General features: G+C 43.9%; 2 protein-coding genes across 2 annotated transcripts; both read left to right on the top strand.

The window, feature by feature from the left end:
- Positions 1-1,456: 1,456 nt before the first annotated feature.
- LOC115811737 (COP9 signalosome complex subunit 5) lies at positions 1,457-12,564 on the top strand. Its single transcript, XM_030774076.1, has 8 exons — positions 1,457-1,757; positions 2,197-2,431; positions 6,451-6,579; positions 6,987-7,052; positions 7,172-7,257; positions 9,497-9,608; positions 11,574-11,722; positions 11,908-12,564. Exons 1-8 carry the CDS (start codon positions 1,621-1,623, stop codon positions 11,999-12,001), a joined length of 1,008 nt encoding a protein of 335 aa, XP_030629936.1. The 5' UTR covers positions 1,457-1,620; the 3' UTR covers positions 12,002-12,564.
- A 1,320-nt stretch (positions 12,565-13,884) lies between these two features.
- Positions 13,885-25,179, top strand: vcpip1 (valosin containing protein (p97)/p47 complex interacting protein 1). The gene is made up of 3 exons (XM_030774460.1): positions 13,885-16,613; positions 22,178-22,264; positions 24,264-25,179. The coding sequence occupies exons 1-3, from the start codon at positions 13,994-13,996 to the stop codon at positions 24,911-24,913; spliced, it is 3,357 nt and encodes a 1,118-aa protein (XP_030630320.1). The 5' UTR covers positions 13,885-13,993; the 3' UTR covers positions 24,914-25,179.
- The last annotated feature ends 1,970 nt before the right edge of the window (positions 25,180-27,149 follow it).

Below are 27,149 nucleotides of genomic sequence, written 5' to 3'. Positions count from 1 at the left end.
ATGTGTATTTGTGTGGTGCACCAACACACCAAGTAAAATTCCTTGTAGGGGTAAACCTACTCGGCAATAAAGCAAAGTCTGATTTTGATGCTGAGATCAGGCAGCCGGCATGGATCGGGTATTGACATAGACTGTAACAATTCCCCTGACTCTCTGACCAGTCAGATGTTACACTAATTTTTTTTTTTTTTTAAAAATACACTGTCCCTGCTTTGGGGTTGTATGGGTAACTACAAACACCAGCCAGTCAAGTTTTATCACCCCAACAAACTATACTGTATAGATGGTGAATAGCAATGACAAAAAACAAACCCAAACCACCCCACACAAACAATACCAACAAACAAGCACAAACAATACCAACAAACAAGCACAAACAATACCAACAAACAAGCACAAACAATACCAACAAACAAGCACAAACAATACCAACAAACAAGCACAAACAATACAGACAGGCAACATACACAATATATACACTCCCCTTACCCAGTTCCTCCAAAGTTCAAACAAGTCCAGAAAATCCAGAATGCAAAAACCAAAAGGAACTGATTAACCAAAAAGAACAAGTCCTTAGCAGTGCATCACAAAAATAAACCAGCTGGATCTCACCGGCACTTGCAGGGTTAGGGTTAGGGTTGGGGTTAGGGTTGGGGTTAGTGTTAGGGTTAGGGTTAGGGTTAGGGTTAGGGTTGTGGCTTTGAGATTTTGTGGATTCTCCTGCAAACACTCCTCTTCCCCCTCTCCCGCCGCCATGAAATTCTGATTCACAGAATCGTAAGTCCAAGTGTGAACTGTGTCACAGAGGGTAAACACAATAAAAACAATAACCTTTCAAATAATTGATAAGAGATTGTTTGCCAGTGTTATCAGTAGCATCATCTGCAGCATTGTTAATTAAAATGGCACAGCCCATACCATTGATGTATTAAACAAAATATACATACAGTAGGCACACTTAATGGTATTGTAGACCATTGCATTAGGGAATACATTCAGCAAGTACTTTTACTTTTAATACTTTAAGTATATTTAAAAGCAGGTACTTACTTACTTTTACTCAAGTAAAGGTTAATGTGGTACTTTTACTAGAGTACATTTTTGTCTGTTTATTTGTACTTTTACTTAAGTACAGTGTTTGAGTACTTCCTCCACCCCTGCTAACCTGTAATATTTTTCAACTATTAATAACCAGAATGCACATGTGAAATGTTGGTTGCTAGTATTGGAATGTGTAACTTACTTGCTTGTATGACAGAAAGTCAGAATCACAATGGCCCCTCCAATAACAAGGTGAAAATAAAGAAGTAAGAGTCATAATGAACCTATATAAATTTCCCCAGTCTCGGCTCCCATCTCCAGTCCATAAGGTGGCGGTAACGCATTTAGCGCTCGTTCGTTATTTGTATCGCAACGGTGAAATAAGCGATGAAGAAGAGTAACCGGCGATCACGGCTTGTACTATGATCTGCTATTGCTGACAGACTCGAACAGTACATTTATATTATGTGGAGTTTTCAAACTATGTCGTTCTTTACTGAGTAACTTGAGTTCTTGGTAGAGAAGCGGGCCCAGAGGACGTGAAATATTTAGTTTCTGAAAGTCGCTGAGGCTTAAACTATGGCGGGGAGCAGCATTGCACAAAAGACATGGGAACTGTCTAATAGCATGCAGGAGGTGCAAAGCGTGGACGAAATATACAAATACGACAAGAAACAACAGCAAGAAATCCTTGCTGCCAAACCGTGGACAAAGGAGTGAGTAATGATTCAGAGTTACTATAAAGGACGCCTTACATCGATAGTCTAGTCTTGGCGTTGTAACGATAGTCCTCAATTATCTTTGTGAGGTAATAAAACCTCATTAATAACAATTACTAGGCAAAGTAATCCCTCATAATCAGAGAGCACAGTGTGTTTGGTCGAAATAATCAAATTATATTGCTTGTCGCCAGCGCAAGTCTGTCTGAAAGTGTATCCTATTGTTTCATAGCCAAAACTCCGTAGACGCTGAATGTGTATTTTTAACAGCATCCTGTCGCATTATAGTGTAGCCTACATTTTTAATTTGTGTTGCTCATTGCTCCTGAATCTTATTTAGTTTATAGTGCTTCTGTACTTTAGTCAGAGCCGAAACAAAGCCAACGGAGCAAATAGTTTACTCGTCTACCTCTGAACAAAACCTGCCCTGTTGTAGCCATCATTACTTCAAGTACTGCAAGATCTCTGCTCTGGCGCTGCTGAAGATGGTGATGCACGCGCGGTCCGGTGGGAATCTGGAGGTGATGGGTCTGATGTTGGGGAAGGTTGACGGCGAGACTATGATAATCATGGACAGCTTCGCATTGCCTGTGGAGGGAACAGAAACGCGTGTCAATGCACAAGCTGCAGCTTATGAATACATGGCCGCATATATTGAGAACGCCAAACAGGTTTTTTTTCTGCATTTTTATAATGTATTTATTTTCTCCCTCTGCAAATGCTACAAAGTAGCCAACTTTGTCTGGTTTGGAATTTTAGTGGCAAAAGAATATGTCCAGCTAAGAGGCAATACTCCATCCACAAAACCTAGAGTCCGTCAACTGTCTCATTAAAGATTGATCTTTACCTTAAACAGGTGTGTGTATGCCTCAGCTCCTAAATTCTCTGTAGAAGTTTAGACCTGAGAGGGGACTTATCACCTCTGGGGGATGTTCCAGAAAGCGGGTTTAGTGAAAACTCAGAGTTAGTTAACTCAGAGTAAGTGGTAAACCTCTCAATAGAAAAGCCCTATAGCTTTGTTTTGCTATGAGAATGAAGCCATAGGGCTCTTCGTTTGGGACGTTTACCACTTAACTCAGAGTTAGTTAACTCAGAGTTTCACTAAACCTGTTTTCTGGAATACCCCCCTGGGGGGTATTTCAAGAAGCGGGTTTAACAAACTTCGGGTTTAATTCTGAACTCTGAGTTGATGAACCCTGAGATGAGAAACTCTGAGTTTTCGGTTCCAGAAAAGCTGAGTTGGTTCGATCAACTCTGGGTATGTTAACGCCGAGTTAAGCGCTTGCATGACAATTCTAAAAAGCCATCATCAATGGAGCTCCGATACTACGATTCACCATGGCGACCGGCGAAAACAAAAGTCGTTTTACTTCACCCCAAGGCAGTTAGAAATTCTGACACGTATTTATGGCGAGTACGAGTACAATCTCTAGCAGCACGGTGGCGCAGCGGGTAGCGCTGTCGCCTCACAACAAAAAGGTGTTTGGTTCGGTTCCCACCTGCATCGGCAAAGGCGAAATAATCGGCGTGGGAGAGAATTGCTGCCCGAGTCAATGCGTAGGTTTGAATGCAGAAGTCTATTCATTTAACATGTAAGCACACTTTCTTTTAATATTACAGGTGGAAGTGGTGGAATGTAATTGAATAAAACTCTATTTTCCTTTAGGAGCAATCCTACGGGCAGAAAGCGCACTTGGCAGCCGCTGAAAATGAAACATAAAAACATAGTTCAAACAGGTAAGACACATTTTGCTTAGGCCTATAGGCTCATGACTGTACCTCATTTTGGTTTTAATCATATTTGACATATTAAACCAAGTACATGTCATTCAGTGGCTATTTCAACTTGGAGTAGCTTTAACCCCCATCAGAATGCTGTTTTAAGACACACAAATGTCCTCTCACCTAATATCCTGCTTAGCAGATTAACATTTGGGCTGTAAATACTCCCAGAGATTTTGCCAATTATAGTAGTTTAAAGTATACTGAAACAGAAAGCTCTTCATCACAGGATGATGATGAAGACACGTTGTCTGCTGTCTCAGAGGGATTCAGAAAGGCCTACTGTGGTTTACATTAATATTATGTATGGTAGCTACTGATATTTCTCTCACTATTAAAATATTTTTACATTCTTGTGTGGAATTTTGAGTTTAAAATGCACATTGAAGGGATGACACGTTCTTATCCTTTTTAACAGAGCATGACGGGGCATTACCAGGAGGAGAGTCCATCAACCTCCACAGCACAGACTGACACAGTGAGATGTTCAATAAATGCCAGGTTAATTCTGCATGTAGATCTGTAGAATTTAATGTCATTAGTTATGAATTAAGGAGGAAAATGGCTAAAAATGACTGAGAAATGATGCACTTGCAGTGGCAGATTAAATGGCCTATCTTGAACTTCAATTACTGGAACAGCAGTTAGACGTGGGTGGTCACAGGTGAATTGTTAATTGTTGGAACAATCTAAATACAGTAATTGTTGCATTTGTAGGAAATAAAGAAGACCAAATAAAATGTGACTGATTTTTCTTTATTTGACTGCTGGGGGTGGTGGTGTCTTAATCTGTGAAATGTTTTTGGCAAATTCTCTCGGATGGCTCCTCCATCCAGGACATCTGCAGGGTGGATGGGACTGTGGATGGGTGCTGCTCTCCTCTAATTGTGGCAATATTATTATGGAGAACACCACATGGCAAAATAATGTCACACGCCATCTCTGGGGTTACCCTGAGTTTACGCAGACACTGGAGCTGGGCTTTGAGCATGCCTATTGTCATCTCAACCCAGGCTCTAGTCCTGCTGTGGGCCACACTGGAAAGTTGTTGGGGGCCCAGCTCAGGGACAGGGTAAGAGCTCAACAGAGAGGGCTGGCATGGGTACTCTGTCACCAAGCAGGTGGCCATCAAACTCTCCTGTAATTATACAGTGGATACATTTTAAGGGTGTTAAAAGAGGGAGACAAGGGAATGATATTTGTGCAAAGCTTTACTTACCATGTGCAAATCCGTTGCTCAGGGTACACTAATGATACATTCGTATATCATGCACAGAGCTGGGCCACTGGCTTCAACATTTGTGATAAAGTGCACTGCATCACATATGATCTTGACAGTGCAGAGAATGAGACATTAGTTGCAGTATATTGTGATGTATAGTCTTTGTTATTGTAAGACAATAGTCAGTGTACCCGCACATTAATGCTGTGGAAAGACTTCCTATTCACATAGTCAACTTCATTAACTGAAGGAGCAGTGATAGGGATCTGTGTGCCATCGATGCAGCCCATGACACTGGGAAACGCTGCAACATAAAAACTAACGACTGATCCCAGTCTGAGGTCGCAGCAGAATGTCATGAACACGATATAATTTAAAATATCGTTACCTTTAACTGAATGATTCTACATCAGTCGCCTGCAATCCTGTGTAATTCCTCTTTGATGGTCCTTAGAGGTCTGACACTAGGAAAATGTGCAGTAGCCGTTTAAGTACAAGGGACACTTTTTACGGCTCTACAAACAGTTGCTTTCCCGATATACTCGGCGTCGCCAGTGTGATAAAGGAAACTCCCGTCGGCAGAAATAAAAATGAAGAGCAAAGAACTTACTCCGATCTAAGAGCAAGAAGTCCACGGTGTGTAATATTAGAGATGTAGGCCGTTGTTCGGATAAATGATAGATTGTGATGAAAACGGTAACGCTCGATTACGTAGTCATCAGGGAATGATAATACATCTAATTGGGGTCTCAAAAACTTCTCCCGACATAAGGCTATGCGAATTAATTTGGTTTCAACACCGATCGGGTTAGCGACGAAAGGAGACGCCATGTTTTACAGATGCTTCAGGTTCAGTCGGAGGGAGGAGCTAGGGAGAAACTCAGGATTTGTTGAAGAAAACCTGCCAGCGAGCAGGTTAGGTTCACAGAGTCAGTTACTGCGGTAACTGAGCCAGAGTTTGAGTTACCTCGCTTTCTGAAACGGAAAACCCAGAGTTTCCCTCATCTCAGGGTTAACAAACTCAGAGTTTTCACTAAACCCGCTTCTTGAAATACCCCCCAGGACGCACTCCATAACCAGCAGAATCTAACAGTCTGTTTTTGGGGGAGGGTTTCTCATCAGCCTGGAGACAGTTCAGTTTCACCCACAGCTGAATGGCATGATACTCCTTCACCACGTATAAGACTGATGACTAAAATCTTGACGCACGCAGACGATTTGTGTAAACAAGCCTTAGAAGTCAAGTGAGCTTTAGCCTGATTCCTCTCATTACATCCAGGCATTGAGAGAAGACTGAAATATAGTTCCTCTGGAACCACAGTGCTGCAGCTGACAGAAATATAGTTCCTCTGGAACCACAGTGCTGCAGCTGACAGAAATATAGTTCCTCTGGAACCACAGTGCTGCAGCTTACAGAAAGAGGAAGTGACGATATTTAAGCAGAAGTAATAAAAATTAATCTACCTTTAAGTGTCACATCCACCCATAAATGTCAAATCCCAAACCAGCCAACCCCAGGGCTACGTGCCACTGCTGTTTTGTGGAGCTCAGGATTGTGGTCTGATTCATAAAGGAACCCGAAAATAATCTTTTCTTTATTCACACCAGCCACTGACAAGTTGACCATGAAGACTCAATGCACATTTCTAGTGTCTTGACTAACACTTCCCCCCTGTGTGCGCACAGGTTGGCCGCCTGGAGAACGCTATTGGATGGTACCACAGTCACCCGGGTTACGGCTGCTGGCTGTCAGGAATTGATGTCAGCACTCAGATGCTCAATCAACAGTTTCAGGAGCCATTTGTGGCTGTAGTGGTGAGTGTGGTGATGAGTGTGGTGATGAGTGTGGTGATGAGTGTAGTGGTGATGAGTGTAGTGGTGATGAGTGAGGTTTCATATGCAGGGGCAGTGTGAGGGGGATTAAAGAGGGATTAGGATGAAGGGTAAATGTGGTAAACCCCTGTTCAGATAACCTAACAGTTATGGACCTGAGATGTACCTCTCACTCTCAGAAAATCACCAACCCAGGCCAAGTCCACATGGACCTCAAATGTGTCTGGTCTGTGTCTATGGTAAATGTATTAGTGCTGTATACAAATGAAAATGTATTAGTGCTATAAACAAATGAAAATGTATTAGTGCTGTATACAAAGGAAAATTTGTGCATCGTGTTGAAATTATACTTGTTCTTCAAAGACTGTGTTTGTTTTTTTCCCTGACAGATTGACCCAACTCGCACGATCTCTGCTGGGAAAGTCAACCTTGGAGCGTTCAGAACATATCCAAAGGTTGGTTTACAAATAGCTCAAGCTGAGATAGATTTGACACTTTATGAACTTAGTGTGGGCGTCTTATTTTGGCAAAAGGTTGTGATTCTGTGTATGCACCTGTGCTTCTCTCTGTTCAGGGTTATAAACCTCCTGATGAGGGGCCCTCTGAGTATCAGACTATACCTTTGAATAAGATTGAGGATTTTGGTGTTCACTGCAAACAGTAAGGCTGTAATTCACTCAGTTTTATTCCTTTACCAATACATACTGTTACAGGAAACCTTGTGTATTAGACAAGGGGTTTTCAACCTGTGGAGCCCGCTCACCTGAGGGATGTGATCACCTATCAAGGGGGGATGCAAGATTGGGAGATTTTTAGGTGTAAACTGGCAAGTACAATGAGAAGCGGGGGGCGGGGGGGCGCTCCTTCCCACCCTCATGATAGAATAAAAAAAAATTCCTGCCCCGCCCAATGGCAAAAGGATAACTCCCATTTCCTCCCTTTCCCGTGTTGCGTTTTTTCTTAGGGCAGGAAGTTTGTAGGCAAGGCGAAACCCTATCCGTCTACAACAGCAGAGGGTCTCGTATCTTGGCCACACATGCGAGTAAACGTGTTGGTCACTCAAGCCTTGATCACTTCATGTTTCGCACAAAGGTGGTTTTCCTATTTACGCAATTCTCAAAACCACTCATGCAGTGTCCAACATAACATTTTTCCCCCCACTGGCCCCGGGGGCCAGTAGATCAGAGTCTTGCTTGCCCCTTGTATATTTTTACTGGCCTGGGAAAAAAAAGAGAGGAAAAAAAGCTTTTCCGTAAAACTGTTCATATATTGATAGTATTTACATTGTAATGATTCGTCCACACAACAAAGAACTTAGACCATTTCAAAGATTTTGACATTAATTTTTGATTTCATTCATATTAATACATTTGGTGAGAACTCTGGATCTTTCACTGCAAGCGGCGATGGCGGGCCCTCGCACCTCCGGTGATGGCACCAAATTGACACAAGCCATATGGTCATAGCAGCAGCTAAAAGGATTCGGGCTTATCACCAGAATCATTTTTACATGAACCCAGACATCTGCCAAACAGGTGGGCTTTTTTAGATTAACCGTAACATTTCCCTCATGCACACACAGGCGTAAATGCAAAGGCTTAAACGCATAGTGAAATGAATTATTGCAGAGCAAACTCCAGGACTTGAGGCACAGTTTCCCTGCACCACGTCCAGTATTTCAGTTCGACTTCATCCCTGTCAATCACCAAATTAACACTACACCACATTTAACCGAGGTAACAAAATACGATGTCTGCTTCATCATAGGCCATTCGGAGCTCATTTATCACGAAGCATGCAAAATGCCTTCCGACATAGGTGAGTTCGCAACACCACGACTCGAAGCTGAGTTTGCCTGCGTCTTGTCCAGTATTTTCATATCGGGACAGCTCGTCAACCGTTATCCCTGACTTAATCACCAACTAAACGCAATACCACAATTAAAAGTGTTTGTTTTTTACGATGCGAAATGCCTCCCGACATCGGTGAATTAGCTTCCTCCGCCCAGGTGTAGCCCACACTAGATACCCCCTCTTTCTTTAAGTAGTCTCATATGCTTCCTTTGACATTATTTTCACACTATTGGCTGAGTTGAAACTTTTACTAGATGAAAATGCTGACTGCAAGAAAAAAACTTGTCAGCGAATGGAGGTTTAGCGTTAGCTTTAGCATCACAGGTGAACTGACTCGTGACTGTGATGGGCGGAAACACTACCACTGGCCCGAACAGGCAAGCGACTGCCCAATCAGACCCTGCACTCATCCCAGAACCAGTGCTGTACCTGACGAGTACTGTAATGACTTCTTACAAAGAGTCACATTACACCATGAGAAGAGCGATATCAGTATGACTCTACTCCAAGAGGGAAAACATAACAAGCATGAACACACAAACACTTTTGAATGCACTACATCTGCTACAGCAACAGCATTATAATGAGCGAATAACAAAACATAAACACATCCTGCAAAGCACACTGGGTCATAAATGCTGAGCACAGTCGCTGCATTGCGTTGCTAGGGACTTGTTGCTAGGGACTTGCTTCCGTGCAGATTGGATGCTAACTCGGTCGCTGCACTACTTAACACGTCTTACAAACAGCGTACAGAGGTTTAACACCGTGATGAATAGTGAAATTGACTCCCATCCCGTGGGAATCCCACAGGATTCCCAAAAAATGTCAGCCTCTCGTTCCAACCTAGACAAAGTGGGAGGACGCATGTCAAAAAAGGTTGAAAACCCCTGTATTAGACAGACATTAGCTTTGAGTGTAACACTAATTTAGATGCTCAGTAAAGGATTTGGAGGAAATCAGGCTGAATAATTTCTTTTGAAACAAATCCAAAGTAATTAGAGGTTTAATCTTTCAAAGAATTAATCCTGTATATTTGTGTCTAGGTATTACACCCTGGAGGTGACATACTTTAAGTCTTCTCTAGACAGAAAGCTGCTGGAATTGCTGTGGAATAAATACTGGGTGAACACCCTCAGTTCTTCCAGTCTACTCACAGTAAGTGATCTATACAGTGATTCATCACAGTAAGTGATCTATACAGTGATTCATCACAGTAAGTGATCTATACAGTGATTCATCACAGTAAGTGATCTATACAGTGATTCATCACAGTAAGTGATCTATACAGTGATTCATCACAGTAAGTGATCTATACAGTGATTCATCACAGTAAGTGATCTGTACGGTGATTCATCACAGTGAGTGATCTATACGGTGATTCATCACAGTAAGTTACCTGCACAGTGACTGGTCACAGTTAGTGATCTATACGGTGATTCATCACAGTAAGTTACCTGCACAGTGACTGGTCACAGTTAGTGACCTATACAGTGATTCATCACAGTACGTTACCTGCACAGTGACTGGTCACAGTAAGTGATCTATACAGTGATTCATCACAGTAAGTTACCTGCAGTAAATGATCTGTACAGTTACTGGTTACAGTAAATGATCTGTACAGTTACTGGTTACAGTAAGTGATCTGTACAGTGACTGGTTACAGTAAGTGATCTATACAGTGATTGGTCACAGTAAGTGATCTGTACAGTGACTGGTCACAGTAAGTGATCTGTACAGTGACTGGTTACAGTAAATGATCTATACAGTGACTGGTCACAGTAAGTGATCTGTACAGTGACTGGTCACAGTAAGTGATCTGTACAGTGACTGGTTACAGTAAGTGATCTGTACAGTGACTGGTTACAGTAAGTGATCTGTACAGTGACTGGTTACAGTAAATGATCTGTACAGTGACTGGTCACAGTAAGTGATCTGTACAGTGACTGGTCACAGTAAGTGATCTGTACAGTGACTGGTTACAGTAAGTGATCTGTACAGTGACTGGTCACAGTAAGTGATCTGTACAGTGACTGGTCACAGTAAGTGATCTGTACAGTGACTGGTCACAGTAAGTGATCTGTACAGTGACTGGTCACAGTAAGTGATCTGTACAGTGACTGGTTACAGTAAGTGATCTGTACAGTGACTGGTCACAGTAAGTGATCTGTACAGTGACTGGTCACAGTAAGTGATCTGTACAGTGACTGGTCACAGTAAGTGATCTGTACAGTGACTGGTCACAGTAAGAAGCCTGAAAAGTGACTGTTTGACAAGGTGTCTTTTCCCCCCAAAAGAACCTCTGTTACAGTCTTTTTTGCACTTTTGGATGAAGTGACTGTTGCAGACATTTTTATGGCGTCTTTGGGCCAGGCCACAGGAAAGTTCACTGAAATAAATGTAGCCACTGCTTTCATTCTATGGATGGATGGATGGATGGATGGATAGATAGCTAGCTACTTTAGAGCAGTGTGCTTTATTTTTTAACACTGTTTGATGACAGTGTTGCACCTTAACAGCACGTTTGAAATGGCAGCTTCAGTGAGTGGATTCCACACAGACAGACAAGTGTTGGCTATGAGAGTGACTGCTTAGCAATACACTGTGCTTCACACGCCAAGACTCTGGGTTTCACGCTTTGCTCCAAAGGTTTTAAGCTTTTCAACCGTGTAGTCTGATAATCATTCATAGTTTGTTCACCCACTCTATCGCAACCTGACTAACAAATAAGCACTGAGTGGCATTTCCTTTAGAAACACACACAAGGTACACATCATCAGTAATACATAACACACATGTATTCTTTACAGAATGTCATCAGTAATACATAATACACATGTATTCTTTACAGAATGTCATCAGTAATACATAATACACATGTATTCTTTACAGAATGTCATCAGTAATACAATATCAAATTCTGGATTAGATTAGGATTGGTATGAGGTGGATAAAACTGTGTCAGACACAAGACAGGTGACGTTAAATCCAACTCCAACTCTCCAACTGTAACTCATATTGACCCTTTACCATTTTGTGTGTGTGTGTGTGTATATATGACTGTATATATGTGTGTGTATGTATGTGTGTATGACTGTGTGTGTGTGTGTGTGTGTGTGTTAGAACTCTGACTATACCACAGGTCAGGTGTTTGATTTGTCGGAGAAGCTGGAGCAGTCGGAGGCCCAGCTCGGCAGAGGAAGCTTCATGCTGGGACTTGACTCACATGACAGGAAATCAGAGGACAAACTGGCAAAAGCCACAAGAGACAGGTATGTGCAGCAAACATGCACAGGGTCCAGGCCGTCACTTCACAATACCAAAATATGCATTTATACAACTGGGTTGATAGTATTAGGCAATGCAGTAGTAAAATATGGATGTATATAGGCTAAATATGGATGTGTATAGCTGTATATGTATATGGCTGTTTTCTCCCTTATGAAATGTTTTCCAGCTGCAAGACCACCATTGAAGCAATTCATGGCCTAATGTCTCAGGTCATTAAAGACAAACTTTTCAACCAAATCAACACCAGCTCCAGCTCATGAGACGGCTGCACAATCCACAACTCCTGAGTTACAATCTCCTCATCGACATCCACGGCTGCACAATCCACAACTCCTGTCTGAGTTACAACCTCCTCATCGACATCCACGGCTGCACAATCCTGTCTGAGTTACAATCTCCTCATCGACATCCACGGCTGCACAACTCCTGTCTGAGTTACAATCTCCTCATCGATATCCACGGCTGCACAACTCCTGTCTGAGTTACAATCTCCTCATCGATATCCACGGCTGCACAACTCCTGTCTGAGTTACAATCTCCTCATCGATATCCACGGCTGCACAACTCCTGTCTGAGTTACAATCTCCTCATCGACATCCACGGCTGCAGTTTACTGGATTTCATGCTCATTAAAAGGAATTTGTTTGCTTTAAGCATAAAAAGTTTCAAATAAACTTTGCTTTGATGTGCTACTGTGTTATGGCTGCTCTTCGTTGTGTATTTGTAGTGCAGTGAATCCCTCAGAACCTCTTCATCCTTAACACATGGGAATGTGCGTCTCTCCCTAAATGTAGACAGCACATAGATTATTCAATGTTTTCATTAAATGTCACAATAAAACCCACATGTCCCACACAGATCTCTGACTCTTTAATTCATACATGTGTGTCTTTCTCGGCTGGATTCTTTCAATTATGAGAGTTCTACAAGAAGAACTTCACTTCACTCACATACACTGTGTCTGTGTAAAACAAAAGAGTACTTATTTCTCACTGTCTCTGCTCATTAAAAACACTTAAATACCAAAGTGGAAGAACCATCACTAGTAGACAGAGCATGAAAGCCTTATATATGAGTTGTAGAACCATGGAATAGCACACTAAATGAACTGACTGACCTCACACCAATGCGAGGCGACCTATGCCATGCTAGCTATATTAAAACAGGTAGGTAAATTACCTGGCATAAGGCAGACCACAGTAGATGAAATATATTAATATATTAAAACAGGTAGGGAAATTACCTGGCATAAGGCAGACCACAGTAGATGGAATATATTAATATATTAAAACAGGTAGGGAAATTACCTGGCATGATGCAGACCACAGTAGATGGAATATATTAATATATTAAAACAGGTAGGGAAATTACTTGGCATAATGCAGACCACAGTAGATGGAATAGAAGTCACAAAAATATTTTTGAAAAAATCATATGGTTGTCAGTCTTCTACGAGATGCTTACTTTTGTATACAGTGCTTTGGTGACATTTTGCAGTGATTTCCATGTGTCATACTCATGGACAGCACAATCAACACGGTAATCAGAGCAGGGAGCATTTCTTAACCATTTACTTTAATCAAGTCTGCATATCAATCTGAGTGTATAAGCACAAAAAGGGGAGTACTTAAATTGGTGTACGTTCTCAAAAGCTTACTTGAAAAACAAAGGAGACTTGTCAAGACTGCGACATGTCATATCTGTAAACATACTTTCTCCTCCTCCCTAGGGGACACAAACATTTTGCATAGTGCATTCTGTTTGTAGTTTTTGTGCCAATGTGTCTCGTCATGCCAGTGCGTGATCTTCCGGTTTACTGATGTAACAAAATACAACACAAATCCTTGGCGCCCCTTGGCATTGTGGTAGCTGTAGTCTTGAAAATAGCAGTGTGCCACGAATCTAGATTTAGTGTTTCATCTGTTCTGTTCTCATATTTACGTGACTGGATTAGCTTTCCACGAGTAGAGGCTTGGTGTAATTATGTACTCCCAAATATCTGAAAGCTACGAAGCGGAAGTCTTAGTTGAAGACAGCTAAAAACTACAAGTACCGACACCGTGTGTCCCATACGTAGCGTTACGTCCTGCAACAAGCAATGGAAACTCGATAGAGAAAAATAACCGCTTCCGTGTTGCTCTGTGAAACTGCTAAAAAACAACTGCGTCTGATGAAACGACCCAGAGGCTGCTTTGAGTTTAGCTTATAATGCTTTTGTAAACCATTGCAACTGCAGATCATCTCTCGTCAAAATGTCGTCGACACAAGGCTCTAAGAAAAAGGACAAACGAATACTGTCTGGTACCTGCCCAGACCCTAAATGCCAGGCGAAGCTATTCTTCCCCGCTTATGGCTCGATTAGCATTGAATGTACCGAGTGTGGTCAGCGGCACGAACAGAGAAATCTTTTAAATGTTGAGGAGGTAACCGACCCAGACGTTGTGCTGCATAATTTACTAAGGAATGCATTGCTTGGCGTTACGGGGGCCCCGAAAAAGGGGACGGATTTGGTTAAAGTGATGGGGCTGTCGAATTACCACTGCAAGCTGCTGTCACCCGTCCTCACTCGCTACGGGATGGACAAACAGACAGGGAAAGCGAAACTGCTGAGAGAAATGAACCAGGGAGAAATATTTGATTGCTCACTCTTAGGGGACAGGGCTTTCCTCATAGAGCAGGAACACGTATCAACTGTTGGTTATGGGAAGGACAGGTCTGGGAGTCTTATATACTTACATGACACTTTGGAGGAGGTGAAGAAAGCTAATTCCAATAAGGAATGCCTCATTCCCGTGCATGTGGATGGTGATGGGCACTGTCTGGTCCACGCTGTATCTAGAGCTTTAGTTGGGCGTGAGCTCTTCTGGCACGCTCTCAGAGAAAACCTCAAACTGAATTTCAAGCAGAACCTTGACCGCTACAAAGCTCTGTTCCAGGACTTTATTGACACTGCAGAATGGGAAGATATTATAAATGAATGTGACCCGCTCTTCGTCCCACCTGAGGGCGTCCCACTGGGCTTGAGGAATATACACATATTTGGCTTGGCCAATGTTCTCCACCGTCCCATCATCCTTCTGGACTCTCTGAGTGGTATGCGCAGTTCAGGAGATTATTCTGCCACATTTCTGCCAGGCTTGGTGCCTGAGGAGCAATGTAAAGGCAAAGATGGAAAGTTTAACAAACCCATCTGCATTGCATGGAGCAGCTCTGGAAGGAACCACTACATTCCTCTGGTGGGCATTAAAAACATGTCCCTGCCCAAGCTGCCTGCCAGACTGCTGCCCAAAGCATGGGGTGTTCCACAAGACCTCATTAGGAGGTACATTAATCTAGAGCCAGATGGGAGCTGCATCATCGGAGGTGACCGCAGCCTTCAGGACAAATACCTGATGCGTCTGGTCAACGCCATGGAGGAGGTCTTTATGGGAAAACATGGGATCCATCCTTCGCTGGTGGCAGATGTACATCAGTATGTGTACCGACGGACAGGCGTTATTGGTGTCCAGCCTGAGGAGGTAACGGAGGCAGCGAAAAAAGCTGTTTCAGAGAACCGTCTACACCGCTGCCTGATATGTAATGCATTGTCAGAGCTCCATGTTCCAACAGAGTGGTTGGTACCTGGTGGAAAGCTCTACAATCTGGCCAAATCCACCCATGGCCAGCTTAGAGCAGATAAGAATTACAGCTTCCCCTTAAATGGCTTGGTTTGCTCCTACAATCCTGACAGAGATGCGCTGGTGCCAGACTACAAACTCAGCACGCTTGCCACCTGCAGCTGGTGCCATGGAACGTCCGTGCGGCATATCCGCGGAAACGGCTCTGTGGTGTACTTGGACGGGGACCGTACCAATACCCGCTCACAGGGAGGGAAATGTGGTTGTGGCTTCAAGCACTTTTGGGAAGGAAAGGAATATGACAACCTCCCTGAAGCGTTTCCCATCACACTGGAGTGGGGCGGCCGCATGGTGCGAGAGACAGTGTACTGGTTCCAGTACGAGACAGATCCATCATTGAACAGCAATGTGTACGATGTAGCCATGAAGCTGGTCACTAAGCACTTCCCGGGTGAGTTTGGCAGCGAGATTCTGGTGCAGAAAGTGGTGAATACCATTCTGCATCACACAGCTAAGAAAAACCCAGATGAGTACAACCCAGTGGCGGTGGATGGAGCTCACGCCCAGAGACTGGGGGAGGTACTAGAAACCCCTGTGGCCCCACAACCCCTCACAGACTCTCACCCGCCCACTAAGATCATCTTGACGGGGCAGAAGGCGCGGACGCTGCATAAAGAGGAGCTGACCATGAGCCGGGCAGAACGTACCCTGCAGCAAAGCATCAGTGAACAGGCCTCCATATCACAGCGCCGAAGGACCGAACGTATCAAACAGCAGGAGCAGCAGCGCGGAGCAGACGCCGGCCGCCCTTCCTCCCCGGCCTCCCCCTCCTCCTCTGCCCCAGCAACACCCACTAAAGCTCCACCGTCCAGTAGTGGGGAGAAGAAGATCCGTGTGACCACGAGCGATGGGCGTCAGGCCATGCTCACGTTACAGCCGCACACCACCTACGCTGAGCTCCAGCGCAGTATTGCCGACGCCTTCTCTCTGCCCGCTGAGCGCCAGTGCATACGACACGGCTTCCCTCCCCGTGAACTGCCCCCGCCTCCTCGTGGGCAGGAGGACCAGCCTGTGGGCCTGCAGCACGGTGACCGGGTCACTGTGGAGGTTCTGAAAGAGGTGCCGGCTGAACCCCAGCATAGCGACACTCACAGAGAGGAACCGGCAGCACGACTGCACAGAAGCAGCAGCAGAGAACTACAAGAGAACATTGACCTGGAGATGTCCTCTCTCTGTCTCCTAGCAACACTCATGGGTAACACCTGTACTAAAGCATATTTTAGTATTACTACAGTATTTTCCTCATTAACAGTAGAGTAGGCTCTGTTACAGTTCATACACACACTTGCACTCTATGGGATGGACAGAGATACTATGTGGGTCCTGGGGAATGCCGAGGCCTCCACAGAGACGCATCTTTAGACTTAAGAGACACATCTTTAGACTTAAGACACACATCTTTAGACTTAAGAGACACATCTTTAGACTTAAGAGACACATCTTTAGACAGCTTTTCCCACACAAATGATGCTTCACGTCCACCTGTGCTTCCTGCGTGACATACAGAGCTGCTGCTCACCAGGCAGCCGGTTAGACCCACTCAGACTGTAGGTCACAAATATAGAGGATTTATTCTTTTTGTAAAAAAGAATTTGTTCTTATGCATATGATAATGTCAGTGATACACTATATCCTTTGGAGATAGTGTTGAGATACCAGTCATCAGTCCAACGTCTGTATGTTCAGTGTCCTTCAGAGAGACAAATCTTAATGGCTTTGAAGTCCTCTGTCTTAACACAGTTTTCTCTACTCATCTGTGGGACTTTTTGAAGTACTGCTCCTTTTGGTAATATAATGCAACTCTTCCAGACTGTTTCATGTTGTAGTCATCTCATGCTGCTTGGGTATTATTGGTCAGTGAGTGCTCCTGATTTCTGTACAATGACCAGGGAAAGAACCTTGGTGTCACACTGAATATTTCCTCACGGGAACTCCAAAAAGACAGTTTATATCCGAATGTCTGAAACAATTCAGCCCGCTCCACTCCTGATGCATACTTTGTAACTATTAATTTATCATACTGTTGTTTCAAGATGAACTATTTCTAAATTTAGTCCGATTAAGTTAGTTCAGTGCGGTTGTGGTCATCATGGTAATTGGTTTGAAATGAGCAGCGAGATGTTTGCTGAGGCAGAACAGAGAGTAGATTTTATGGTGGAAGTTACAAATTGCCTTTGTCTAAATGCTTTAGAACATTCTTGTTGGAGGCATGTAATAACTAGGCATGTAATAACTAGGCAGAGCGGGGTAAGGGAGATAATGAAACCGTCAGGAGTTACTGAGATACTTTCTCCCTGTGTGGTTTCCCTTACCAAATTATTACAACTGTATATGTCACATACGGCCTGTAATCTCTGATATTGTATCGATGTAACATAATCTGTCTGATATTAGGCCCGTGTCTAATTTGTTGGCTAATCCATCTAATACAGTCTTAGCTGCTTCATATTGCAGTAGGCGAGGATGGCATGTGACTATCAGCCATACATTATCTCTCATAGACCTGTAGGATGGCATGTGACTATCAGCCATACATTATCTCTCATAGACCTGTAGGATGGCATGTGACTATCAGCCATACATTATCTCTCATAGACCTGTAGGATGGCATGTGACTATCAGCCATACATTATCTCTCATAGACCTGTAGGATGGCATGTGACTATCAGCCATACATTATCTCTCATAGACCTGTAGGATGGCATGTGACTATCAGCCATACATTATCTCTCATAGACCTGTAGGATGGCATGTGACTATCAGCCATACATTATCTCTCATAGACCTGTAGGATGGCATGTGACTATCAGCCATACATTATCTCTCATAGACCTGTAGGATGGCATGTGACTATCAGCCATACATTATCTCTCATAGACCTGTAGGATGGCATGTGACTATCAGCCATACATTATCTCTCATAGACCTGTAGGATGGCATGTGACTATCAGCCATACATTATCTCTCATAGACCTGTAGGATGGCATGTGACTATCAGCCATACATTATCTCTCATAGACCTGTAGGATGGCATGTGACTATCAGCCATACATTATCTCTCATAGACCTGTAGGATGGCATGTGACTATCAGCCATACATTATCTCTCATAGACCTGTAGGATGGCATGTGACTATCAGCCATACATTATCTCTCATAGACCTGTAGGATGGCATGTGACTATCAGCCATACATTATCTCTCATAGACCTGTAGGATGGCATGTGACTATCAGCCATACATTATCTCTCATAGACCTGTAGGATGACATGTGACTATCAGCCATACATTATCTCTCATAGACCTGAGCAGTCTCTGTGCTTCCCTCAGACGCTGCCCGCTGCTGTGTTCATGGGCAACAGTGTAACAATGCCCTGTTTTACTTAGGCTGTCAGAGCAGCATCTCTTCTCTGCCCTTCTCTCTCTCTGGTGCTGTGAGCGTTGGCTGTGGAGACAGATCCTGCATCCTAACAATAATGTTTCTACAGTTCAGACCACAATTAACCCTCAGAAGATGGGAATCAACCACCCCATCCAGAATAATATTCCTGAAAGTATGAATGACTAAAAACGGTAATACAACGGTAATCATGGTAATCACAGGTCTAATGTTAACACTAATAGTAATAGTTATAATAATAATGAAGTATTCAGTAGCCTGTTACAGTATGAAAGATGCTAACTGTTATGAACTATGTTTGGCAGGCTGTCACGGATCATTTGAAGGAGACCTTTGTAAACATTGGTCTTATGCAAGGCGTTTATGTGTGACAGAAAACTATTGGGCAAGGATGCTCCACTTGCCTTTTGATGAATCTTCTAGTCTTTTTTCATTGGCTCAGAAAAGGGACAAACTGTCGGTCTCAGTATTAGAGGAAATGAGAATTTTTCTGCTCTTCACCTCTCTGCTCACTTCAGGGCCATTCAACAGCAGAGTTAAATGGCTCTTAATGATCAAGTTGGAGACGTAGATGTGATAGATATTTTTGCGAGTTTGTGTAACTTGTTTTGAATGGTGTTTATAACAGGAGCTGGCTGAATAAGCTGGGACAGATGTAGAACAAATGAACTGATGATACCCACTACACTGTCTTTTGTTGTTTTCCACTGTCTGCTTCACTTTGCACCATGTGCAGTTTTGACAGACAGTGTATTCAGCAGGTGCAACAGCAGGTCACCAGGCTGCCAAGTCCCACACTCTGTCTGATACTCACAGACATGCATCAGTCAGTACCATAGTCCCACACTCTGTCTGACACTCACAGATATGCATCAGTCAGTAATATAGTCCCACACTCTGTCTGACACTCACAGACATGCATCAGTCAGTAATATAGTCCCACACTCTGTCTGACACTCACAGACATGCATCAGTCAGGTATATAGTTCCACACTCTGTATGACACTCACAGACATGCATCAGTCAGTAATATAGTCTCACACTCTGTCTGACACTCACAGACATGCATCAGTCAGTAATATAGTCCCACACTCTGTCTGACACTCACAGACATGCATCAGTCAGTAATATAGTTCCACACTCTGTATGACACTCACAGACATGCATCAGTCAGTACCATAGTCCCACACTGTCTAACACTCACAGACATGCATCAGTCAGTAATATAGTCCCACACTCTGTCTAACACTCACAGACATGCATCAGTCAGTACCATAGTCCCACACTCTGTCTAACACTCACAGACATGCATCAGTCAGTACCATAGTCCCACACTGTCTGACACTCACAGACATGCATCAGTCAGTAATATAGTCCCACACTCTGTCTGACACTCACAGACATGCATCAGTCAGTAATATAGTCCCACACTCTGTCTGACACTCACAGACATGCATCAGTCAGTACCATAGTCTCACACTCTGTCTGACACTCACAGACATGCATCAGTCAGTAATATAGTCCCACACTCTGTCTGACACTCACAGACATGTATCAGTCAGTAATATAGTCCCACACTCTGTCTGACACTCACAGACATGCATCAGTCAGTACCATAGTCCCACACTCTGTCTGACACTCACAGACATGCATCAGTCAGTAATATAGTCCCACACTCTGTCTGACACTCACAGACATGCATCAGTCAGTACCATAGTCCCACACTCTGTCTGACACTCACAGACATGCATCAGTCAGTACCATAGTCCTACACTCTGTCTGACACTCACAGACATGCATCAGTCAGTAATATAGTCCCACACTCTGTCTGACACTCACAGACATGCATCAGTCAGTACCATAGTCTCACACTCTGTCTGACACTCACAGACATGCATCAGTCAGTAATATAGTCCCACACTCTGTCTGACACTCACAGACATGCATCAGTCAGTGCCATAGTCCCACACTCTGTCTGACACTCTCAGACATGCATCAGTCAGTAATATAGTCCCACACTCTGTCTGACACTCACAGACATGCATCAGTCAGTAATATAGTCCCACACTCTGTCTGACACTCACAGACATGCATCAGTCAGTAACATAGTCCCACACTCTGTCTGACACTCACAGACATGCATCAGTCAGTAATATAGTCCCACACTCTGTCTGACACTCACAGACATGCATCAGTCAGTAATATAGTCCCACACTCTGTATGACACTCACAGACATGCATCAGTCAGTACCATAGTCCCACACTCTGTATGACACTCACAGACATGCATCAGTCAGTAATATAGTCCCACACTCTGTCTCACACTCACAGACATGCATCAGTCAGTAATATAGTCCCACACTCTGACACTCACAGACATGCATCAGTCAGTAATATAGTCCCACACTCTGTCTGACACTCACAGACATGCATCAGTCAGTAACATGTACTTGATGATGGTGCCTTAGGAGAAGCTGGTATATTTTGTACATGAAATGATCCATAATATGTCAAGGCTTGGATTGCATTCAAAAACATTGAACATCATTTGTTCTCTGTGGGTTGTTCCTGAATTAATTTTACATTTTGAATTTGTCCTTTTTTTTGTAGGGTATTTTACCATGAGGTTGTTTTGTAAGTGTTATTTATTATTTTAGGGTTACTAGTTTCAAGTTTATTTAGAGCCCAGTATCACTGTTTACAGTCTCAAAGGGCTTTATAGGCCATAACAGTTCAAATCAAAACAGGACACCACCCCCTGACTTAATCCTCATGGCAGGCAAGAAAAAACTCCCCAAAAACCCAAAAGGGAAATGGGAAAATGGGAGAAATCTTGAGAAGGACCACAGAGAGAGGAGACCCCTTCTTGGCCAGACAGGTGTGCAATAGGTGCCGACCCACTGGGCAGTTACAATTGTAAGTAAATTCAGAGCATGAACAAAGAGGATGGCGATGCAGACAGGAGGCTGACAGGGGGATGAAAGATGATAACACCAGGATGGATCAGTCCATAGGGCAGGAGGAGTCAGGATCACTGGTATCTCAGGAGTAGCATGTGTGGCGAGTAGCATGTGTGGCTCGACAGAGAGAGAGAGAGAGACATTGTTAGATGTTCATTTCCACATCCTACACTTCCACTGATGCCCAGTTGCACAAGTTTTAATATAAGAGCATCATTTGCCAGCATGGAGTAAACGCACAGTATATATCTGTCCTCTAAACAAATCATACGTCCAACATTAAAATGTCTGGTCATGTCTGGCATTCAGATTTCCTGTGGATACTCTTGACATGCACAGCTGCCTGTTCAAACTCTGTGTGTGTGTGTGTCTGTGTGTGTGTGTGTGTGTGTTTCTTTCAGGTGAGGATGTCTGGTCTTATGCTAAGAAACTGCCTCACCTGTTCCAGCGAGGGGGAGTCTTCTACAATATTGTCAAGAAAGACATGGGTACAGTTTACTGTCCTCACTCATCAGTTTACTGTCCTGTCTTATCAGTTTACTGTCCTGTCTTATCAGTTTACTGTCCTCACTCATCAGTTTACTGTTCTGTCTTATCAGTTTACTGTCCTCACTCATCAGTTTACTGTCCTCACTCATCAGTTTACTGTCCTGTCTTATCAGTTTACTGTCCTCACTCATCAGTTTACTGTCCTGTCTTATCAGTTTACTGTCCTGTCTTATCAGTTTACTGTCCTCACTCATCAGTTTACTGTCCTGTCTTATCACTTTACTGTCCTGTCTTATCAGTTTACTGTCCTCACTCATCAGTTTACTGTCCTCACTCATCAGTTTACTGTCTTATCAGTTTACTGTCCTGTCTTATCAGTTTACTGTCCTGTCTTTTCAGTTTACTGTCCTCACTCATCAGTTTACTGTCCTGTCTTATCAGTTTACTGTCCTGTCTTATCAGTTTACTGTCCTCACTCATCAGTTTACTGTCCTCACTCATCAGTTTACTGTCCTGTCTTATCAGTTTACTGTCCTCACTCATCAGTTTACTGTCCTGTCTTATCAGTTTACTGTCCTCACTCATCAGTTTACTGTCCTCACTCATCAGTTTACTGTCCTGTCTTATCAGTTTACTGTCCTCACTCATCAGTTTACTGTCCTGTCTTATCAGTTTACTGTCCTGTCTCATCAGTTTACTGTCCTGTCTTATCAGTTTACTGTCCTCACTCATCAGTTTACTGTCCTGTCTTATCAGTTTACTGTCCTGTCTTATCAGTTTACTGTCCTCACTCATCAGTTTACTGTCCTCACTCATCAGTTTACTGTCCTCATTCATCAGTTTACTGTCCTGTCTCATCAGTTTACTGTCCTGTCTCATCAGTTTACTGTCCTGTCTTATCAGTTTACTGTCCTGTCTTATCAGTTTACTGTCCTCACTCATCAGTTTACTGTCCTCATTCATCAGTTTACTGTCCTCACTCATCAGTTTACTGTCCTGTCTTATCAGTTTACTGTCCTGTCTTATCAGTTTACTGTCCTGTCTTATCAGTTTACTGTCCTCACTCATCAGTTTACTGTCCTCACTCATCAGTTTACTGTCCTGTCTTATCAGTTTACTGTCCTCACTCATCAGTTTACTGTCCTGTCTTATCAGTTTACTGTCCTCACTCATCAGTTTACTGTCTTATCAGTTTACTGTCCTCACTTATCAGTTTACTGTCCTCACTTATCAGTTTACTGTCCTCATTCATCAGTTTACTGTCCTCACTTATCAGTTTACTGTCCTCACTCATCAGTTTACTGTCCTGTCTTATCAGTTTACTGTCCTGTCTTATCAGTTTACTGTCCTCACTCATCAGTTTACTGTCCTGTCTTATCAGTTTACTGTCCTGTCTTATCAGTTTACTGTCCTCACTCATCAGTTTACTGTCCTGTCTTATCAGTTTACTGTCCTCACTCATCAGTTTACTGTCCTCACTCATCAGTTTACTCTCCTGTCTTATCAGTTTACTGTCCTGTCTTATCAGTTTACTGTCCTGTCTTATCAGTTTACTGTCCTCACTCATCAGTTTACTGTCCTCACTCATCAGTTTACTGTCCTCACTCATCAGTTTACTGTCTTATCAGTTTACTGTCCTGTCTTTTCAGTTTACTGTCCTCACTCATCAGTTTACTGTCCTGTCTCATCAGTTTACTGTCCTGTCTTATCAGTTTACTGTCCTGTCTTATCAGTTTACTGTCCTGTCTTATCAGTTTACTGTCTTGTCTCATCAGTTTACTGTCCTGTCTCATCAGTTTACTGTCCTCACTTATCACTTTACTGTCCTGCCTTATCAGTATATGTATTGGATATTGTGTGATGAGTGGAAGTATATGTAATATATGTGAAAATGAAAAATAGTTTCCACAGTTCTCTCTCTCTCTGTCAACTTCTCCTCTACCTTTCTGTTTATCTTTGTTGTCTGTTTTGTTTGTTTGTCTGGTTTTGTCTTGTCAGGTCTCCTGGATGGGAAACACTGCACTTTGCCTCACCTGGCAGGGAAAACCTTTGTGTTTAATGCAGCCGAGGAGCGATTGGAGCTGTGTGTGGATGTGGCGGGGCACTTCCCCGTCGGGCCAGACGTGGAGGAGCTGGTACAGGAAGCCCTCTCCCACAGCCGCGAGGGAAGCCCCTCCCACGGGCTGCGTCTGGGCAGCGGTGGTGTCGTGCGAAAAAAGGAACAGAATGTCACCGCCTTCCAGGGCAAAGGTCACTCGCTGGGCAGCTCCGTCCCGCCGGAGCACAAGCCGATCCGGCGCCAGCACAGCAGCGGCGTGGACCTGAGCGGCAGCGTGCCTAAAGGTCACGACATGGCCGTGCTGTCGGAGCAGGCGGAGCGGGAGCTGGTGCGGGTGGCGCCGGGCGTGCTGACATTACGGGAGGGCAGGGCGGGGCTGGAACCTGCAGCCATAGAGGCCCAACGCCGCCGCCTGCAGGAGATGGTGTCGTCCATCCAGGCCTCCATGGACAAACACTTGCGAGAGCAGAGCACGTCCGCAAGGCATGATGGGAAAAAAGAAGAGACTGGCTCAGAGGAGGAGCATGAAGAGATGGAGAGCCAGGGGGCGGAGCCTCCCAGCACCTCAGAGCCCATGGACCAGTCGTGATGGCGATGAAGATGACCTGTAGGCAGTGGAGTTGTGTTTGGCCTCCATTTCATGTTTTGTTGTACCCAGCTGCATGCATTAAGTTTAGGGGTCATGCATTTTCAAGCTTCCCACCTTTTACAACTCACACTGTGGTTTAACAAACCAGTAACCAGTAACCGGCTGATTTATGTCACCTGTGTGTGTTGCATTCTGGATATATTCATCGTCTTAAAATGGAAATGATTTTGGCAAATATGCTGTCACAGTCAGTCAGGGTCAGTCTGTCTCACTGTGTGTGTCATCAAACACTCACACAGACACAGTTAGTCTGTCTCACTGTGTGTGTCATCACACACTCACACACACACACACAGTCAGGGTCAGTCTGTCTCACTGTGTGTGTCATCAAACACTCACACACACACACACACACACAGTCAGGGTCAGTCTGTCTCACTGTGTGTCTCATCAAACACTCACACACACACACACACACACACAGTCAGGGTCAGTCTGTCTCACTGTGTGTCTCATCACACACTCACACACACACACACACACACAGTCAGGGTCAGTCTGTCTCACTGTGTGTGTCATCACACACTCACACACACACAGTCAGGGTCAGTCTGTCTCACTGTGTGTGTCATCAAACACTCACACACTCACACACACACAGTCAGGGTCAGTCTGTCTCACTGTGTGTCTCATCACACACTCACACACACATAGTCAGGGTCAGTCTGTCTTGCTGTGTGTGTCATCACACACTCACACACACACAGTTAGTCTGTCTCACTGTGTGTCTCATCACACACTCACACAGACACACTCAGAGTCAGTCCGTCTCACTGTGTGTGTCATCACACACACACACAGCCAGGCAAAGTGCACATGTTCATTCTTCATCACTTGTGTTAAAGGTGTATATTTAGCTTCCTGATCCCTTTGATACAACTCGCAAAATTTCTCCAGAATAATACCAAAAACAGCCAATTCTCGAAGGTTTACTCTGGTACAAACTTGTCATTTAAACAGTTTTCTACACTTTTACCGATTCTCTTTTTTTCCTCTTTAAACTGGATTTACATCCTGGCCTTGGTATTTATTGCTCGTCCTGAGAGCCAATACCCAAACTGAACACCATAAAACAACCCTGTTCCTCAGAAAGTGAACGCAGGTGCAGTGTGTCTGAAAGTGAACACAGGTGCAGTGTGTCTGAAAGTGAACACAGGTGCAGTGTGTCTGAAAGTGAACACAGGTGCAGTGTGTCTGGGTCAGAAAGTGAACACAGGTGCAGTGTGTCTGAAAGTGAACACAGGTGCAGTGTGTCTGGGTCAGAAAGTGAACACAGGTGCAGTGTGTCTGAAAGTGAACACAGGTGCAGTGTGTCTGAAAGTGAACACAGGTACAGTGTGTCTGAAAGTGAACACAGGTGCAGTGTGTCTGAAAGTGAACACAGGTGCAGTGTGTCTGGGTCAGAAAGTGAACACAGGTGCAGTGTGTCTGAAAGTGAACACAGGTGCAGTGTGTCTGGGTCAGAAAGTGAACACAGGTGCAGTGTGTCTGAAAGTGAACACAGGTGCAGTGTGTCTGAAAGTGAACACAGGTGCAGTGTGTCTGGGTCAGAAAGTGAACACAGGTGCAGTGTGTCTGAAAGTGAACACAGGTGCAGTGTGTCTGGGTCAGAAAGTGAACACAGGTGCAGTGTGTCTGAAAGTGAACACAGGTGCAGTGTGTCTGAAAGTGAACACAGGTGCAGTGTGTCTGGGTCAGAAAGTGAACACAGGTGCAGTGTGTCTGAGATAAGAGGGTCTTTGCTGCAGTCAGATGAATTTGATATAACAGAATATATGTGATTTAAGCAGCCACACTGACACACTGTAGAGTTGTGCTCAGAGATTCAGAGTGGTTCAGCGTTTCAACACTCCTCCTGACTGCCTGTGAGGACAGAGTGTAAGGGTTACGGCTAATCCCAAAAGGGAGACCAGCCACACCCCTAAAATGATTCTGAGATGAGGGTGGCGAGCACTGGTAGCATGTGCCCAGTGACTACAGGACTGTGTTCGGGTTAAAGGTCATTTAACTTTCCTTTTCTCTATGAATTTTGAATTGACTGTTGGAATCACATTGATTTTTTCTCTACATACAGAGCTGTGTGCTTGTGTGAGGGTTGTGTGTGGCTGTATGTAATGAGTAACTGGATCACTCAGTAATGTTTTTCAGCACAGCATGCCGACCACCCTGTCTCACA

This window comes from Chanos chanos, chromosome 5, assembly GCF_902362185.1.
Source record: "Chanos chanos chromosome 5, fChaCha1.1, whole genome shotgun sequence".
Classification (NCBI taxonomy): domain Eukaryota; kingdom Metazoa; phylum Chordata; class Actinopteri; order Gonorynchiformes; family Chanidae; genus Chanos; species Chanos chanos.
The sequence above is the reverse complement of the archived record's forward strand: the minus strand, read 5'-3'. Positions and strand labels throughout refer to the sequence as shown.

Bases quoted from the DNA above. Each gene is read 5' to 3' on its own strand.
- LOC115811737 (XM_030774076.1), top strand. From the start codon at position 1,621: ATGGCGGGGAGCAGCATTGCACAAAAGACATGGGAACTGTCTAATAGC. The intron at 6,580-6,986 runs GTGAGTGTGGTG...TTTCCCTGACAG, and splicing joins AGCCATTTGTGGCTGTAGTG to ATTGACCCAACTCGCACGAT. The intron at 7,258-9,496 runs GTAAGGCTGTAA...ATTTGTGTCTAG, and splicing joins TTTGGTGTTCACTGCAAACA to GTATTACACCCTGGAGGTGA.
- vcpip1 (XM_030774460.1), top strand. From the start codon at position 13,994: ATGTCGTCGACACAAGGCTCTAAGAAAAAGGACAAACGAATACTGTCT. The intron at 16,614-22,177 runs GTAACACCTGTA...TGTTTCTTTCAG, and splicing joins TCTCCTAGCAACACTCATGG to GTGAGGATGTCTGGTCTTAT. The intron at 22,265-24,263 runs GTACAGTTTACT...TTGTCTTGTCAG, and splicing joins TATTGTCAAGAAAGACATGG to GTCTCCTGGATGGGAAACAC.